The sequence below is a fragment of the Eubalaena glacialis genome, chromosome 7 (assembly GCF_028564815.1).
Source record: "Eubalaena glacialis isolate mEubGla1 chromosome 7, mEubGla1.1.hap2.+ XY, whole genome shotgun sequence".
NCBI classification, from domain to species: Eukaryota; Metazoa; Chordata; class Mammalia; order Artiodactyla; family Balaenidae; genus Eubalaena; species Eubalaena glacialis.
In genome coordinates, this window is record NC_083722.1 from 39,817,422 (window position 1) to 39,834,044 (window position 16,623).

A 16,623-nucleotide genomic window follows, 5' to 3' on the forward strand; every position below is an offset into this window, starting at 1 on the left:
AGGAAATAGAGGGAGGCCTCACCTGTAGGGCTTTGAGATGAAAAGAATACCCCAAGTAACAGTGATCTGAAGTAAAAATGATGAGTGCCTAAGTAAATGGAAAAGTGGAGAAACAGACACAAGGAGGAAACAGCAGATTCAACCCTTCCAGGCGATGCAGGCTAAACAGTCCAACCCAGCGCTCTGCCGCTGCCATGGATCAGGTGAACGAGAGCCACATGCCCATGAAGAGGTAGTGCCAGAGCCGCCTGGGAAGCTGGGAGACCAACACGAGGAGCACTCCACATTAAGCCAATCAGAGAAAGCCTACATTTATGAAAACAATGATGAATAAGTGACAGTCGTTCACTTTTTATAAAAGGGCTTCCTAATAGCCTAAAATTCAATTTGTACACTTTTCCCTCCACTATGTAAAAGGAGTCATGGCTCCTAAAGTAACAGCTAGATGGGCTGTGTGGACACATGAGATTCCAAATTGTAAGAGAGTGACGCGGTCTGAGGCTGACTTCTCTCACCCCCCCCAAATGTCTGTCTTCTGCGTCAGAGAAAAACCTGAGCTAGAAAGGACCCAGAGGGTGGTGTTCCACGGGGAAAATGGCTGCTTGGTACCATACCTGAGATCTTCTGCTGTTCCTGAGAAAAGTCGATCCCTTCTCCAATAGAGCTCATGATCTTCTCAATCTGAGATGGAAGAAAAGAGGAACAAAAAGGAAAGGCTGTCAGGCTCGAGTCAAACATTGCCAGCTCACCGTCAGCGCACACACCGGGGTAGGCCTCCGGGTCTCTTCCAGACGATTCCAAGGTCCAGCACCAACCTGCAAGGTTTCAGAGCTCACGGCACTCAGATCAAGCAAGGCTCTTCTCTGGCCACAGCCCCGTAGGGTCTAAAGACGAGCTCTGAAGGGAGTGAGCGGGTAACAATCGGAGCTCAGCTGCTGGAAACGCCCAAGAACCTCCCTTCCAAGGCAGTTTATATGTCAGTCCCCCCACCCTCCAGCTCTTCCAGACCCAGCAGAAACTGGGCAGAGGGTGCAAGAGCAGGCCAGTGCTGGCACCCTTCACTGCTCATGCTAGAATCTAAATTCCATGAGGGCAGAGGCTTTGCCAGCTTTGTTCCATGCTATACCCCCAGCGCCTAGAGCAGTGCCTGGCAATTCGTAAGCATTCAACAGATAATTGCTATTGCATGACTGCCAGCTCTGAGGTGTGGAGACATTTTCTAGAGCACCTGAATGGGCACATAACGCTGAATGGAGGATCATTTGATCCCTGGAGGCCGGCAGTCCTGGATGCAGCTCTGCATTCAGGGGAGAAGAGGTGCAGATACTTGTCCTTCCTCTGGACCACAGCAGAGAGAGCTGGTCTCAAAGCATCCAAATGTCTCCAGCATTGCCCCCTATATGGACCACCTGTCCCAGCCATCTGGCTTTGGTCACCCTGGGCCAGATCTAAGCCCCCTGCTCCCAGAAACCTGGCCAGGGGCAGGCCCAGACAGCGAGGAGGAGCCCCCCAACCCCAATTGGGTTGCAGTGATAATGAGCTCATTCACTGCTCTTTTTCCAAAGAAAGGAAAAGAGGACCTTTTGTACCAGGGCTTGGATGTTTTTTCCTCTAAGTGCAAGTAAGGAGCCTCAGGTCTGACAATCAGAAAAATAATAGCTCTCCAGCCAGCCTCCAGCTGGCAGGCAAAGGCAGCACATTTGACACCCGGCAGAACAACACAGGGTAAGCACCACCTCTCCCCTGGCAGCCGGGAGCACAGGAAGGTCTTTTCCTCCAGCAGTCACCTAACTGCTTGTTAATTGCACACTGCTGACTCCATCCCTGAACTCAGCGAAAGCAAAGGAAACAACACATCTGACCCGTGCAGCAAACGGAGGGTGTGCCTCGACTTATCGGCCAGCAGCCCAGAGGCCGGCATCAGAAGCAGGCAGTGCCTTGGCAGGTCTGCAGTGCCCCTTAAAGAAAAGGCCCCCTCCCTCCAGCCCTCCCCAGAGCATCCCTTTCTCTGGCCCTGCCCATTTCAGGTGCAACACGGCAAGGACCCAGCCAGCCAGGAGGGTACTTCCCTCCCCCCACACCCCCCCGCAACGCCGCAGTGTTGCATCCATAAAATCGGGGGTGGATACTGCCTCCCATAAAGGACTGTGTAGATTAAAAGTATCATGTACATAGGCATCTGGCCGAAGACCTGGCTCACAGTAGACGCTCAATAAAAGGTTAGCTTGCTTCCCACTTCCCCTCTGTTGTCCACAGTGCTCCGACCTAGTAAAACTTATTTTTAAAGTTTTAAAATGTATTTTTACTTATATTTATTTTTTGACAATACATCCACATGATTCAAAACTCAAAACAGGCAAAAGGTTATTCAGAGAAAAGTCTCCTTCCTACCCGTCTCCCTCCTACCCGTCTCCCAGCTGCCTGTAGTTCTTCTCTCTGGAGGCAACCAGTATAACCAGTTCCTCAAGTATCCCTCAGATCTATTTGCAAGTAAGCAAATATATGAGTGTATTCCACCACCCCCCATACTGATAGAGGCGTTCCATATATGCTGTTCTGCATCTTTGTTTTTCCACTTAATAATGCATCTTGGAGTTCTTGCCACAGTTCATAAAGAACATTTTTTTTTTTTTAATGGATGAGGTATAGTCATCCTGTGTAAGGCTATATGATAATTTATTTAACCAGTCTTCGGATGGGCACGTGTGGAGTTTCCAATCTTTTCTCATTCTAAACAGTGCTACAGTGAATACTGTTTCACATACATCTTTGAACCCAGGTGCAAGGATATCTGTAAGATATCCTAGTGATTTCTTGAGAGTCCTTCCAGGCACAGAATCTTGAGTTAGCAGCAGGGACCTCACAGGTCATATAACCCCAACTCCCACGCCATGTCCAATTTTGCTAAAGACCTTCCAGAGATGGGACACTTGCTAACTCTCCCAGTCAGTTCACCCTATTTGCATAAAGCGCCAAGTTATAACATTTGTCTTTCTACAGATTTAAACGTTTTTTCTAACTTCATCTCCTCTTCCACAGGAAAGGCTTAGGGATATGTGAAGACAGCTCTTACCTTCCAGATAAACTCTCCCCCACCACCAGGCTGCAAGGCCCAACCTGGCATTAAATGACACATCAGTCACTACATTCAGATTTCATTCAGCAGCCTCAAAGCTGGGCAAAGAGCAGGCACTCCACAGGTATCTGCTGATGTGCCTTCTTTTTCCTTTTCTGCATTTATAGGAGAAAAGTAGGGTGCTCGAGGTGAGGAAACTTTTTCTTACATGGGGGGTTGGGTCCTTATCCCTGGAATGGCTCTACCAGCCTTTGGATCCCTCCTCCAGGCCAAAGCGGGTAAATGTGGGAGAATCACCACTGCAAGCACCAGGACGGATGGAATCAAGCATGTTTTATCTGCCATTCTTCCCCGTGGGTCTGGCTCATGGTAAAAGAGGCAACTGACAGACAGACAGACCTAAGAGCAGTTTACATTTACTTAGAGCCAACAATGAAAAGCTGTTTTCCCAAGGCCACACAGAGTGTCAGCATGGGAAAAACTGAAATGGAAGGTGACTCCAAGGTGTCTTTTGAAATAAAGTCAAGTCCTACATTATATATTTCATTATCATCATAATCACCTAACACCCAAAGCCCTGGCTGGCCTGTCCAATCAGTATCTCCTGGCTGCTCAACCCATGACATTTTGCCAAAGGACCTTTGGAAGTCAGAGTGAGCAGAGTTGGACACGCTGCTGCTCCTCTGCTGCTGCTGCTTCTCTGCTCCGTTCCCTCCTGCTTGCTCCAGGGGTCACCCTCAGGTGAAAAGCTCAGCTTCCACAGCCCTGTGGGTGCTTCAGCCTGCAGGCCAGCTGGGAAGTGCTAGCCGGGCACTCTCAGAACCAATGTCATCCAAACTAGAAAGTGTGCTTTGTTTTCTGTGAACTGCAGTAGCTAAGTCCAGCTGAGAAGATTCTAGTTTATAGAGGAACTGAGAGCTCTCCAACAGCTTGCAACCCAGGACCTCTTCCAGCCTTGGTGAAAGCACAGGGCTAGGAGGGAAGTGGCAGTGAAGCGGGCCTGCGCAGGCAGAGACTGGCAGGTCCCCACCCAGCCCCTCAGCCAGTCCGTGGACACAGGGAGGAGCGGGACCTCATCACCTCCCCCTGCCACACCCCCAGGGCCCAGAACCAGCGAAGGGGGAATATGGTCATTTCAGTCTAGACACAGAGGAGTGGTCATAGGAGACAGATACCGTTCTGATCTACACACTTCGTGTAGTTTAACCATTTAGGCTTGAGCTAAAAAACAATTTGATTAGGCTGCTTTCCCAGAAACATTCTGCATCTCAGGGGAATGTCAGGGGAAGAGGCAGATGGAATGTACCAGAAGGGAACAGTTCAACATTCTCTTCTTCTTCTATTGTTTGGGATCCATGACATTTTTGGAGAGAGATGGGAAATGGTCATGATTTAATACTGCACTTTGGGACTTCCCTGACGGTCCACTGGTTGAGACTTTGCCTTCCAATGCAGGGGGTGTGGGTTGGATCCCTGGTAGGCGAGCTGGGGTCCTGCATGCCTCTGGGCCAAAAAACCAAAAAAGCACAGAACAGAAGCAGTACTGTGGCAAATTCAATAAAGACTTTAAAAAATGGTCCACATCAAAAAAATCTTTAAAAAAAAAATACTGTGCTTCACATGAACTCTATAGAGAGCTCATATTTGTGTTCAGTAAAGTAAAGCCTGAAAGTTATCACCATAATGGACTCATCTATTCAAAAAATGCTTGGAAATATTTCCATTTTCAGCAAGTATTCAGAATTATTCCATTTAGACTTTTTTTTTCCCCTACTAGGGCTGTATAAAATGTGTTCCCTGTATGGCTAAAAACAGAACCAAAACCAAAAACTAGAAATCCTGCCACTGAGGCCCTCTCCCATCTGCTTGTTAGGAACACAGGATCCCGGATGCCCACAGGCTGGCAACGGGAAGTGACATTCTATATCCAGAGAGGCTCCACTCCGGTCACCATAACCTGGCTGCCAGGAGCAACTCAGATTATACTAGGCTTTACCATGGACACTGGGAGTCACGGGGGCAGGGGGGAGAAGACAGCTGCTGCAGGGAGAAATACCTCCTTAGGTTTTGATGGGTCTTCTGTGCCCCAGGAAGTGCGCTGGATAAAGGCGGTCCAAGGAGAACCACAGCCTCGGTGCAACATGGCTCTGAGGCCCGTGGGGGGCCTCCCTCCTAGGAGGTGGTATGAGTGAGAAGCAATGGGCATTTTCAGGGGCTCTCACTGCAAAAACATCAGGGCAACAGGAATCAGTCTGGTCATAAGCTGAGGCCTGAGAGGAGAAAGAGAAAGAGATTGCCTTTCTCCAACCTTCTTTTGGTGCAAATGGGAACCTGAAGGGAGATGTTTCTGGAATTGACCGGCAACTGAATTTGGTGCCTGACGTCAGACACTTCCCCCCACCCCCTTTTGCTGCCTGCAGAGCTATCAGCTCCCAAAGACCCTGCCACCAGATGGAAAACACACCAGTCCCGTTGGGCCTGTACCACCAGGGCTGGAGACACCGTCTACCTCTCCTTCTCTGCCCCCAACACTTAATACTTTACCGGCCCAGAAACACCCTGTGCTTGCACTGTAACTTCCCGATTAGCTGTTTTATGGTGTGTCCCAGAGACACTATAGGACCAATAAAGGTAAGAACCCCATTTCATACTGTTTCTTTAAGAGGCCACATGGCGACTTGCACAGAGCTGGCACATGGAGGGGCCGGGTAGCAAACAAGTTACCATTTGTTAAATGCCCAGGCCAGGCTAGTCACCTCACTGATACAGTAAGAGGGGAAAGGCAGCCAACACTCTGAACCCCAGTCTGGATTCTCTAACTCCCCTTCCCTCCTCATTTTTATCTTTTTCCAACCTCCCTGGGTTGCTGGCACAGTGACCTCACACCCCACGACTACCAGCTGGCCCTTTCTCTCAACAGTCCCTCAGAGCCTCGACTCACTGCCAAGGAAACGTGTCATCCCATTTTTCAGGTGAGGATGCTGAAGCGCTACCCCACAGCTAGATGCCCAGCCCCCAGCTGATGGCACTGCTCCCAGTGGGGGGGCCGAGCCTGCCCTCTGGTGGGGACCAGGGGGCAGACCCTATCCCCGGGGCCAGACAGCCCGGCTTGGACAGCGCCCCCCATTCCCGGGAGCACAGGCCGAGCCCTCGCCTCCTCGACCTCCCCAGAGGCCCCGAGCCCCTGCCCTCAGGTGACCGACGACACCAGAGGTGGCCCCTCGGCTGTGCAGGGCACCCTGATGCTGCTGACGCTGCCTCCCAGGCCCAGCGAGCACATAAGAATTCATCACCATCTCTGTCTTCTGCGGCTCAGAGGCCAACAGGCCCTCCTCAGCCTAGAGTGGGCTTTGATTCCCCACATTTGAAAAAGGGTCACCGACCAGGGTCTGAGTTATTTGTTCCCTCTCTCCCCAGACTGAATTGCACAAGGCCTGGGGAAAGACAAAGATGGATTGAAGTAAATTATTTGTCCTGATTTTCTAACCTTGTCAACTGCGTTTAGGAGAGGGACAGGGTGGGGGGAGGGGAGAAGACAGCAGGGGATGAATACAGATCTGCCAGCGGGCTCAGGGTTGTCCCTTCCGAGGCAGCTCCACTAACAATGAGTCACTTCTTTTCCACAGAGCAAGGTTAGTCTGAGTCTCATGGGGTTGGGGGGACCTTGGATCTTTACCATATTTATTGTTGTATCCCCATTTGAATCCCCTTTACGCTGCCACCTTCCTTCTCAATCCCCCTTTTCCTAAGAGACTGGGAGACCACAGAGCTGTTTTGTTTCAAAAGTCTCTGTCCTTCTGTCTCTGACACAGGCTCAAACGAAAGCCCAAGCCCGAGGTGTGCTTGCCCCAGGCTATGTTGGCCGAGATTGGAAGCCCGTGACCTCAGTCTAAGTCTCTAACTCCCCTTCTCCCTCCTCATTTTTATCGTTCCCATACCTCTTGAGTGGCTGATACCGGCCTTGCTCCCCAAAGCATCGCACACCCCACAACTACCTGCTGGCCCTTTCCTTGACCGATGCTCATGCCCCAGACCTGCCACTTGGCAGAAAGTAGACGAGACCTGCCAAGTGACCTTCTCATTCTAGAACAGCCTACTATACAAGCACTCTTTAACTCAAAGCCCCAAGAAACTGCTGAAAGAAGAAAAAAAGTTGGGAGACCTAGATTCCAATTAACTTATTATTGCTGCCGCGTAACTCTAGGTTATTCGCCAAGTACTGGCTTTAATAAGTGGGACAAGACTCTAAAAGATTAATGAGGATTATGTATTTGGGTTCTAGTCCAATTTATGCAATCTACTTTCTGTCCAGGAGCAGGCTTATTTGGGTGAGGAGGGTAGGAATGAGGAGGAAGCCACTCAGAAAGGCTGCAGTTCTCTCAAACACTGGGGAACCTGCCTCTTGGTCCTTCTTCAATTTTGCTTTCACCACCAACAATTTCCAAGTAACCTTCCCTTGTTGGTCCTGTTCTTCCACAGCCTGAATTTCACTACAGTGTGCTGCACTGTTAGTATGGCTATGGATTAAAGTAGCCCAAAGAAAACGCTCTAAGCGCCCACTCAGAATTGATTTCCTCAGCAGTGCGGCCAGAGAAAGAAAGGGGTCCTATATCCATTGGCTCCTCAGATTCTGCAGGGGAACACTTGCCTTGTAATATCAGGGGAGACAAATGTAGAATTTTGAGTACCAAATTATATATACTTAAGATGTTAAAAAAAAATTATATATGCTTGATACAAATACACTACCAGTAACCATCAGATGCCCAGAGACTTCCTGCAGCCTGCCACTCCTAAGTATCTCTGAACTTGTGAAATAGGAAGAAGTTGGATAGATGAAGTTGATAGAGTCCCCCAAATTCATTTTAAAGCACTAGTTAAAATCTTTCAGATAAGCCTTACACAAAAGAGCACATACTGCACTGATTCCAGTATGTGCTCTAGTTTATATAAAGGTCTAGAATAGGCAGAACTAATATCCAGGATTGGGAAAATGTCAGAAGAGTAGTTGCTGGGGGGTGGGGAGGGGTAAAGATTGACTGGGAAGGGACACGAGGGAACTTCCTGTGGTGATAGTAATATTCCTGTATCTTGATAGGAATTTGGGTCACACAAACGTATGCATTTATCAAAACTCAGGGAATGGTAGACTCAAGATTTATGCATTTTATTTGTATAAATCCCCACCCCCAAAACTATAAACAAATACCAAACTCTAGGTAATGATATACATGTTAAAATGTTTAGCGATGAAATATACTGATGTTTGCAAGTTATTTTGAAATGCATCAAAATATAAAATGGATTTTATTTTATATTTTGATGGGATGGATAGATATGAGATAAAGCAAGTACAGCAAAATCTCAATGCAGAATCTAGGCTCTAGGTAGTGAATATATAGGCATTCGCTCACTATTCAAAAGTCTCTTTCAAGTTTTCTGTACATTAGAAGTTTTTCAGAATAAAATACTGGGACAAAAATCTCTTTTAGGATCAAATCCTTTAGAGAATAATAAATGGTAAGATCAATACTGGTTTGAGCTTCATCATTTGTAATGAACTCTGCTCAACATGCTAATAAGCAGAGACATGCCCAATAGGCAAAGGAAACAAAGAGAAAGGAATGTGGGAAAGCTGACTTCACCATTATTCTGAGTCACGAAGCTTTCAGGGTTAAGAGCTCTCAGCCCCACTCCTCTGTGGTGTGGCCTTCTCTATTCTGGAACCCAGGCTAACCCCAGTCTTGACAGTCTGAAAACTCAATTATCAAAGTGTTCCCAGGGAGGCACAGGCCCTGGGAAACTGGTTCATATAATCAGACTCAAAGGACACTGATCCCTCTGTGAGTTGCTTTAGCATGACAAGGAGCACGTTAGGATACTTGGCTAGTAGGATACATTTGTATCCTCTACAGCACGGTCCCCAACCTTTTTGGCACCAGGGACTGGTTTTGTGGAAGACAATTTTTCCACGGACTGGGGGTGGGGAGGGGTGGGGGGGTTCAGGCGGTAATGGGAGCGATGGGGGAGCAGCAGATGAAGCTTCACTCGCTCACCCACGGCTCACCTCCTGCTGTGCGGCCCGGTTCCTAACAGGCCATGGCCCGGGGGTTGGGGACCCCTGCTCTACAGCCTGAAATCAATAAAATGGGATCAAATCCACCCTCAGAATACTGCAAGGGAAAGGTGTGTGGACCATGCCGAGAGCTTATTCAATTATCCCTTGGGACTTCCCTGGTGGTCCAGTGGTTAAGAATCCGTCTTGCAGTGCAGGGGACTCCGGTTCGACACCTGGTCGGGGAACTAAGATCCCACATGCCGCAGGGCAACTAAGCCCGCGTGCCTCAATGAGAGAACCCGCGTGCTGCAGCTACAGAGCCCACACGCCCTGCAGCCCGTGCGCCGTGACTAGAGAGAAGCCCACTAGAGAGAAGCCTGTGTGCCGCCACGAAAGATCCTGCATGCCGCAACGAAGATTCCGTGTGCTGCAACTAAGACCCGACGCAGCCAAAGAAAAAAAATTATCCCCTTCCTACTGCAGGAGGTCATCTTTCCTGAAAATCAAGTACAGGTGCTCACAGCAAGGTACCCTTCTCCTTGGAAAGTACTTGGGATCAACACTGTTAAGACTCCAGCCTTCCAGGGTGGACAGGTTCCAGGGCTAAGTTCTCTCAGTCAGGTGCCGTGCACTGAGTACCCCCCTGAGTGCCCTCCCGGCAATTCAGTTCATCCTCACAACCAGCTGGGGGGCAGGGGGGACTTCCCTGGTGGCACAGTGGTTAAGAATCTGCCTGCCAATGCAGGGGACACAGGTTCGAGCCCTGGTCGGGGAAGATCCCACATACTGTGGAGCAACTAAGCCCATGCGCCACAACTACTGAGCCTGTACTCTAGAGCCCATGAGCCACAACTACTGAGCCCATGTGCCACAACTACTGAAGCCCGCACGCCTAGAGCCCGTGCTCCGCAACAAGAGAAGCCACGGCAATGAGAAGCCCGCGCACCGCAACAAAGAGTAGCCCCATGCTCGCGATAACTAGAGAAAGCCCGCGCACAGTAATGAAGACCCGATGCAGCCAAAGATAAATTAAAATAAAAAAAAAAAGTTCCTCCCATTTTAAAGAAGAGGAAACCAAACATCAGAAAAGTTAAATAACTTTTAACTTCAGTAACATGATCACAGGAGTAGAAATATGTGGCCAGTGCCTGATTATCTTCCTAATTCAGCTTATTTAGGGCCTAGCTTCTACTCTAGTAAAGCTCAGAGTAGAATTTCAAATATGTGGGACTGAGGACATTGGAAAGGCAGTGTACACTGATGGAAAGAATGAGAACTTTGAAATAAGAAACCTGAGTTCAAAATCCACTTTAAAAAAAGTCCACTTAATTAGCTGTGGAACCTTGGATAAGTCATTTAACATCTCTTTCAATTTCCCTTTCTATAAAATGTGAAAAAATTCCTTACTCATGCAATCATTGCTACAGGCAAATTACTTGACCTGTCTTCTTAAAGCCTCAGTTTCTTCAAAGGCAAAATGAAGACCTCAACACGAGGTTCCTATAAAGATGTGAGACAGCACATAAGGAGTCTTAGTGAAGTGTCTGGTTCCCAAACAGAGCTCTAATGAGGAATTAATTTATTATGACATGAGTTTGAGCAAGCTCTGCACCACCTAAAAGACATGGGCTTCGCTGGATGACATCATCCTAGAAGGAAAGACAAGGTTCTTGCTCCCATAAGCACAGATGGAGAGATTTGCTCCTTATCCAACAGCAGTGTCTGTCTGCCCCTGCTCCTCGGAGATTTGAGGCCCTGCCACATCCCGGGGCCCCAGCAGGAGGTACTAAAGTGCTTTCTTAAATTAAGTCCTTAGAAAACAGGGTTGAGCCTAAAAGTCATTTAGTTTTCACTCTGTAACCCACTTGAGCAGATGCAAGCCTTCCTTACACCAAGAAACACCTGCAGCCCTTGTAAAACCACAGAGGCCAGGCAAAGGAGTCTGCACGGTCTCCCTCCACTGCTCATTTCAGCTTACAGAGCTTAGAAGGGGTTTGTCCTCATGATTCACATTCATCTGGTTCCAAAAGAAACAGAATTCTACCCAAAAAACAAGTTAATAAAACCCAGATTCCTTTTTTTTTTTTTTTTAAAGGACAGACCAGAGGGAAACAGCTTCCTTCTGCCAGAAAATATTTGGAACTTGCTGGGTGAACAATAGCTCACTTCCTGGATGCTCAGCTGGAGGCTGCTTCTCCGTTCAGGACAAAAGTTTCATGTGAGGGAGGTGACGCCTTTCTACAGGGCAGCTCCTCAGCAGGAGCACAGAGAACCCCGGACAATACCGAACAGAGGAGAGGGAGGAGAGGGGAGGGCTAGAAGCCGTGGTGTGGGCACCATCCCCTCACCTCAGAGAAAGCTGGGGAAACAGGCGGAGGCTGTGGAATCCCATCACCCACCCTGCAAGTCTCTTAACAACTCAACTGACGGACCAATTAGCTACTCAGTAACTAGCCCAATGCCAACCATGTTCACAGCGGGCAGGAGTCTCCCAGGCACACCTGTGGGTCTTCCGCTTCCTCCCGCTGAGGGTTCTGCTCATCAAGAACCAGTTGGGATCACTTCCAAAACTGTTTAAGATGGTTGTATTTGTTGATGGAAACAGAAAATTAAACATTACATAAGCGATGAAATAAGTGCAAAAAGCTGTTTCTGTGGCAACCTGGTAGAGGCTTCGAAGAGACTCAATAACAGGATCATTTTTTAAAAATGTGCCCTTGAATTGTGTTTTTGGAGAAATAAACCATAAAAATTTCTAAAAGGATTCTGTGCTCCGACTGCTTCACAAGTGGCCAAATTCTTGCTTTACTTTTAAGAAACTCAATCTAGGGGGCTTCCCTGGTGGCACAGTGGTTGAGAATCTGCCTGCCAATGCAGGGGACACGGGTTCGGGCCCTGGTCTGGGAAGATCCCACATGCCGCGGGGCAACTGGGCCCGTGAGCCACAACTGCTGAGCCTGCGCGTCTGGAGCCTGTGCTCCGCAACAAGAGAGGCCGCGACAGTGAGAGGCCCGCGCACCGTGATGAAGAGTGGCCCCCACTCGCCACAACTAGAGAAAGCCCTTGCACAGAAACGAAGACCCAACACAGCCAAAAATAAATAAATAAAATAAAATAAATTAAAAAGAAAAAAAGAAACTCAATCTAGAAGTTTAAATCAATCATGTATTATAGATGTGATTCATGTAATAAACAGGACAGAGAACTCCAAATAAGCAGGTCCACACGGAAAGAAAAAGCCCCAGCTCCACAAAAGACTAGCCTGCTCACCTACGCCTTTGGAGTTAAAGTAAAACGTTTGTATCCTTTTTAAAAATGACTTCCTCCTTTAAAAGAGTTTTGTGATTAACCAAACAACCCTAGTCCTGACTGGCCATGTTGAAAGCCTCCTGGGGGAGCTGGCAGCAGTGTCTGATAAGCTCTCGCCTCTGTTATCAATACCCCAAGCTGTGCATGTAGGAATTCTCAAACCACTTTCATTATCTAGTAAGTTTAAACTCCCACAGACACAGAACCCTTCTCTGGCTGCTTTCTCCTAAAGAGCCTCTCCGCTGAGGGCTGGAAAACCATCCCAGGTGACTCAAAGCATACTTCCAGCCCTTCCTTCTTCCTCATCGTGGTTCCTGTTTGAACAGTGCCTTATACTTTCACTGATCATCACGGCCATGGTCCAGGGCCAAGCAGCCCAGGCTGCGTGATCGCTCCTGGTTACAGAGCAAAGTCATGGGCTCTTATCTGCTATCACCTCAGAGGCCACCTCTCACTAGTCAAACTTCCAGCTTCCACTCATTGCATCCGTGGTGGTGAACGGGAACCGCCGTCAGCCCACCCAGATCTCCAGCTGGGAGCACAGAGACAGAGGGGCATTTTATCTAAGACCTCCACCTGGTCCCCTTACCTTTCCTGGCAGACCATGGGGCAGGGAGGCAAAGCAACTAGAGTCCTCCAAGTCTCAGAGATGTGTTCTAAAGCTCAAGAGCATCCAAGGTCACCCTAAACAAAAAACCTGAGCTAGGAACTAGTCTGTGCCCTGCCCCAACCCCAATCCCAAAAGGCAGTGCAAAAAATTATGGAAATGGCATCCTTATATCCCCCAAATATAATCATGGAAGATAAGACACATGGAAATACTCCACAGGAGTGGTAGGTACATGGAGGATAATTATTTTCCGGGTGGAAAGCAGAGCTCAGGGGTACGGACAACAGTGAAGTTGAGATGCCTGACCCTAGCTGCAGGCTGATGTGGGGCCCACTGCTCAGCCCACCATTCCCACCGACCCACGTCCCTACTGTTCCCGAGATCCCACGCCTGGGCCTGGCAGGCCTCTGCCTCCTCTGCAGCCCCCAAATCGTCACCCTATAATTAATTCCTTCCAGGTCCAGCTCTAGTCACCTGTGCTCTTCCACGCCGTGTGGTCTAATATAAAAAAGTATTCCAAGTCAGAACAAGAAGAAGGCTTTACCCTTGGTTTGTAACTTTGGCAAAATACATTAACCTACCTGAACCTTGTCTGTAAACGGGGATGAGAACACCTGCTTCGAGGTACAGGATGGGGATTAGACGTGATAACACAGGGAGAGTGGCCGGCACACAGCAAGTGTTCGATAAGCTCTGGTGCCCTGCCAGCACCCTTTTTGGACTGACTGCATCTGAGGTTTCTGTTTTAGGATCCTTACAGCAGAGGCAGCCTGGCTGTCCTGTACTAACACAAACGTGCCCATGTAAATATGGTCCGAGGACTGTGCCCAGTCCTTTGACATAAGTGTACCACGCCTCTTCCGCTTCTTCTGTGTTTCCCACTGGTGCTCCTAGAAGGTACTGAGCGCTGGGTGGGCTTAGTCAATACCCAGTGGAAAACACACAAAGAGCTTTTAAAGTGGTTACACCTTAACCGATTCTTAGGGAGGAATTTGTTTAGGACATAAATCTTTCTTCCATCTGAGATTTTTCCCGAAGAGGAAATGAGAGGAGGAAAGTGGTGGCTTTCCCAGCAGCTGTGTGGCATCTTTCCGCCTAAAATTCCTCCAACGGCATCCTCACTGCGTCACTAAGTTCCTGCCAACATCCTCTTGCATATCAGCCCTGTGCTGACCTCAACCACAAGGAACTGTGTTCTTTCCTCTTAAAAAAATGAAATATTTCCTAAATTACGAAGAGTATATTTTATAATATTGTAATTTCAACAATAATAAATGACCCATCCACATGCTCACCACCTGGTTCAGGAAATAGAACACGGCCAATACAACACAGCCTTTCCTGGATCAAGGCCCCCCTTCCCTGCCCCTCTGAGGCCACCAGCCTCCTGCATTAAATGCTGTCATCCTCTTGCTTTTCTTTAGAATTTGCCACCCACGTCAGTGCTCCTAAGCAACATGGGTTCCTGTCCCTCTTTCCTGGCCAAGTGGACAGGAGCACAACTCGATGGCCCTGAAGGAACACAACAGGCTCTGAGCCCAGAGCTCAGGGACAGGGCTCCCTTTGGCTGGTGAGGAAATGGGAGGCCACGGAACAGCCCCAGCATTTGAAGACACAGTACTGGTAGAGGGAGAGCAACAAGCCCTCGCTTCTCATCAGGCTGGCAGGGCGAGGTCACATGCCTTCTGGGACTCCTGAAAAAACCCATTCCCTACATGGGCAGTGGCATGAAACGGCTGTGGGCTAACCACACCAGACAACCAGAAAGAACACAGCCTTTCCCAAACAGTCTCAGTGGGGACCGCCCGCCCTGGGAATGCCCTGGGGACCTGCACTCTTGGGCCTGTTGGCAAGGGAGTCTGGCAAGCTGTGATGACAGAGTACATGGACTTTCTCAGGAAGAACATGAAAGGCTGCACACGGGAGAGGAAAGGCAGAAAAGATGGCCACACTGCCCCTCTCCACACTGTGAGATCCTGGCACTGGGAGACCCCTGGGCCACCTACCCTGCCAAGACCATCTCTCGCCTTGGCCTGCACCAAGATTCCAGAGCGACCACAACCCACCAGTCCCAACTGTTCTGCAAGCATTTATCACAGCCAAGACCGTTCCCCGGGGGCTGTGGGTGTGCCTAGGAGGGAGGGCCCTTCGGAAAAGGAGTGGGAGTTACATACAGCCTCAAGACAACACCGAGAGGGAAAGGTTGGTCAGAGGAGCCAAAGAAAGACTGAGTTTACTCATGTTTGAGTGAGACCCAGGACAACCATTACTTTTAATATTTCTCATAACTTCATAACATCTCTACTGTTGGCTATTTCTCTGTTTCCCGTTTTTGTCTTGTTTGATAAGCAGTAACAATTGAAAAGGGGGCTGCGTGCTTACTTCAGAGGCAGCAAAACTGGGGCAACACTTCCAACTTTGTCCCTTCCTCACAGAGTTCTGGGATAAGAGGAAAGAAGGGGGAGACAGAGTGGGGAAGGCAGGCTGAGGAGGTGTGCCGGCCCCGGGGGTCTACAGAGAGAAGAAAGGGTGGAGAGGAGGCTTGCTGATGCCCCCAGGAGTCCCAGGCCAAAGGTCAGGGGTCCCAGGTTGGGCTTCTCACCTCCACTGTTAACTGAGGTACAGGAACCTTGTCTTCTAAGAGTCTACCTCTTACACAATCAAATACTTGAGCGACAGATGAACTCAGAGAGAGAGTACAAGTTCAGACTGAAGGAGTGTAGTACGGCAACCGTGATCAACAAGAGATTTGTTTTTCTCAAGTATCTTTGAGCTCAGGCTGTGAGTGTGTGTGTGTGTGTGTTTGCACACACATGCATCAGAATCTCAAATATGCTCCTACACTGTTGAAAATAAACAGGATGGCTCTAGTCAAAACTGTGAAGTACGAAACCTCTACCCTCCTTTTTTTCTTTTTATCCTTTGCTCCCAGAAGTGAGAATAAGTCCTTGGGCCCTCATCACTGTGTCGATGGCAATAGAGGACAGGAAGGTGGGGGCCACGTGAGGCAGGAAGCCGCAGACTCATCCAGCAGGGACCTTAGAGATGATCCAGGCGAGTCTCTGTTTTGCAGATAAGGAAACTGAGGCTCAGAGACATTCAGTAACTTAACCAAGGCAACGAGAGGGGCGATACAGGGCTGACCCTTGCTTCTTGCCTCTCTGCTGAGTCGCCCCACTGATCTTGCAGCTGGGGAAGTGGCAGAATACGGAGCAGCCCTTAGGGAAGCCTCCAGAGGGCTGAACCCTGAAGGAAAAAGACCGGAGGTAAAAATGAGCTTCTCTGCATTCCGGGGCTCTTGCCTCTTTTCGGAAAATGGCTTCTGTGCAGAACACTGTGCTGTTCCACTTCAAGAGGGGACACGGGGCGGAGGTCCCGGAACTTAGCAAATGTGTGGGCCATTTCCCCCGCTAACTGGGATGATGGGAATGTTATAAGGTTGCCTTTTCATCGTGACACACAAGGACTTTAAAAATCAACACGATGGAAGCATGAGGGAGATCTTCGTGATGATAGAACAATTCTGCATCTTGACTGTGATGATGGTTACATGAATCTACACGTAATAAA

At 48.9% G+C, this 16,623-nt stretch overlaps 1 protein-coding gene across 8 annotated transcripts in view; it reads right to left on the minus strand.

Moving 5' to 3' along the window:
- ANKS1A (ankyrin repeat and sterile alpha motif domain containing 1A) overlaps positions 1–16,623 on the minus strand; it is a 186,001-nt gene that overhangs the window by 30,805 nt on the left and 138,573 nt on the right. For all 8 annotated transcript variants that reach the window (XM_061196362.1, XM_061196356.1, XM_061196358.1 and 5 more), the window contains one exon: positions 615–681. In XM_061196362.1, the coding sequence (XP_061052345.1) occupies positions 615–681 (67 nt within the window). The remainder of the gene's footprint in view (positions 1–614; positions 682–16,623) is intronic.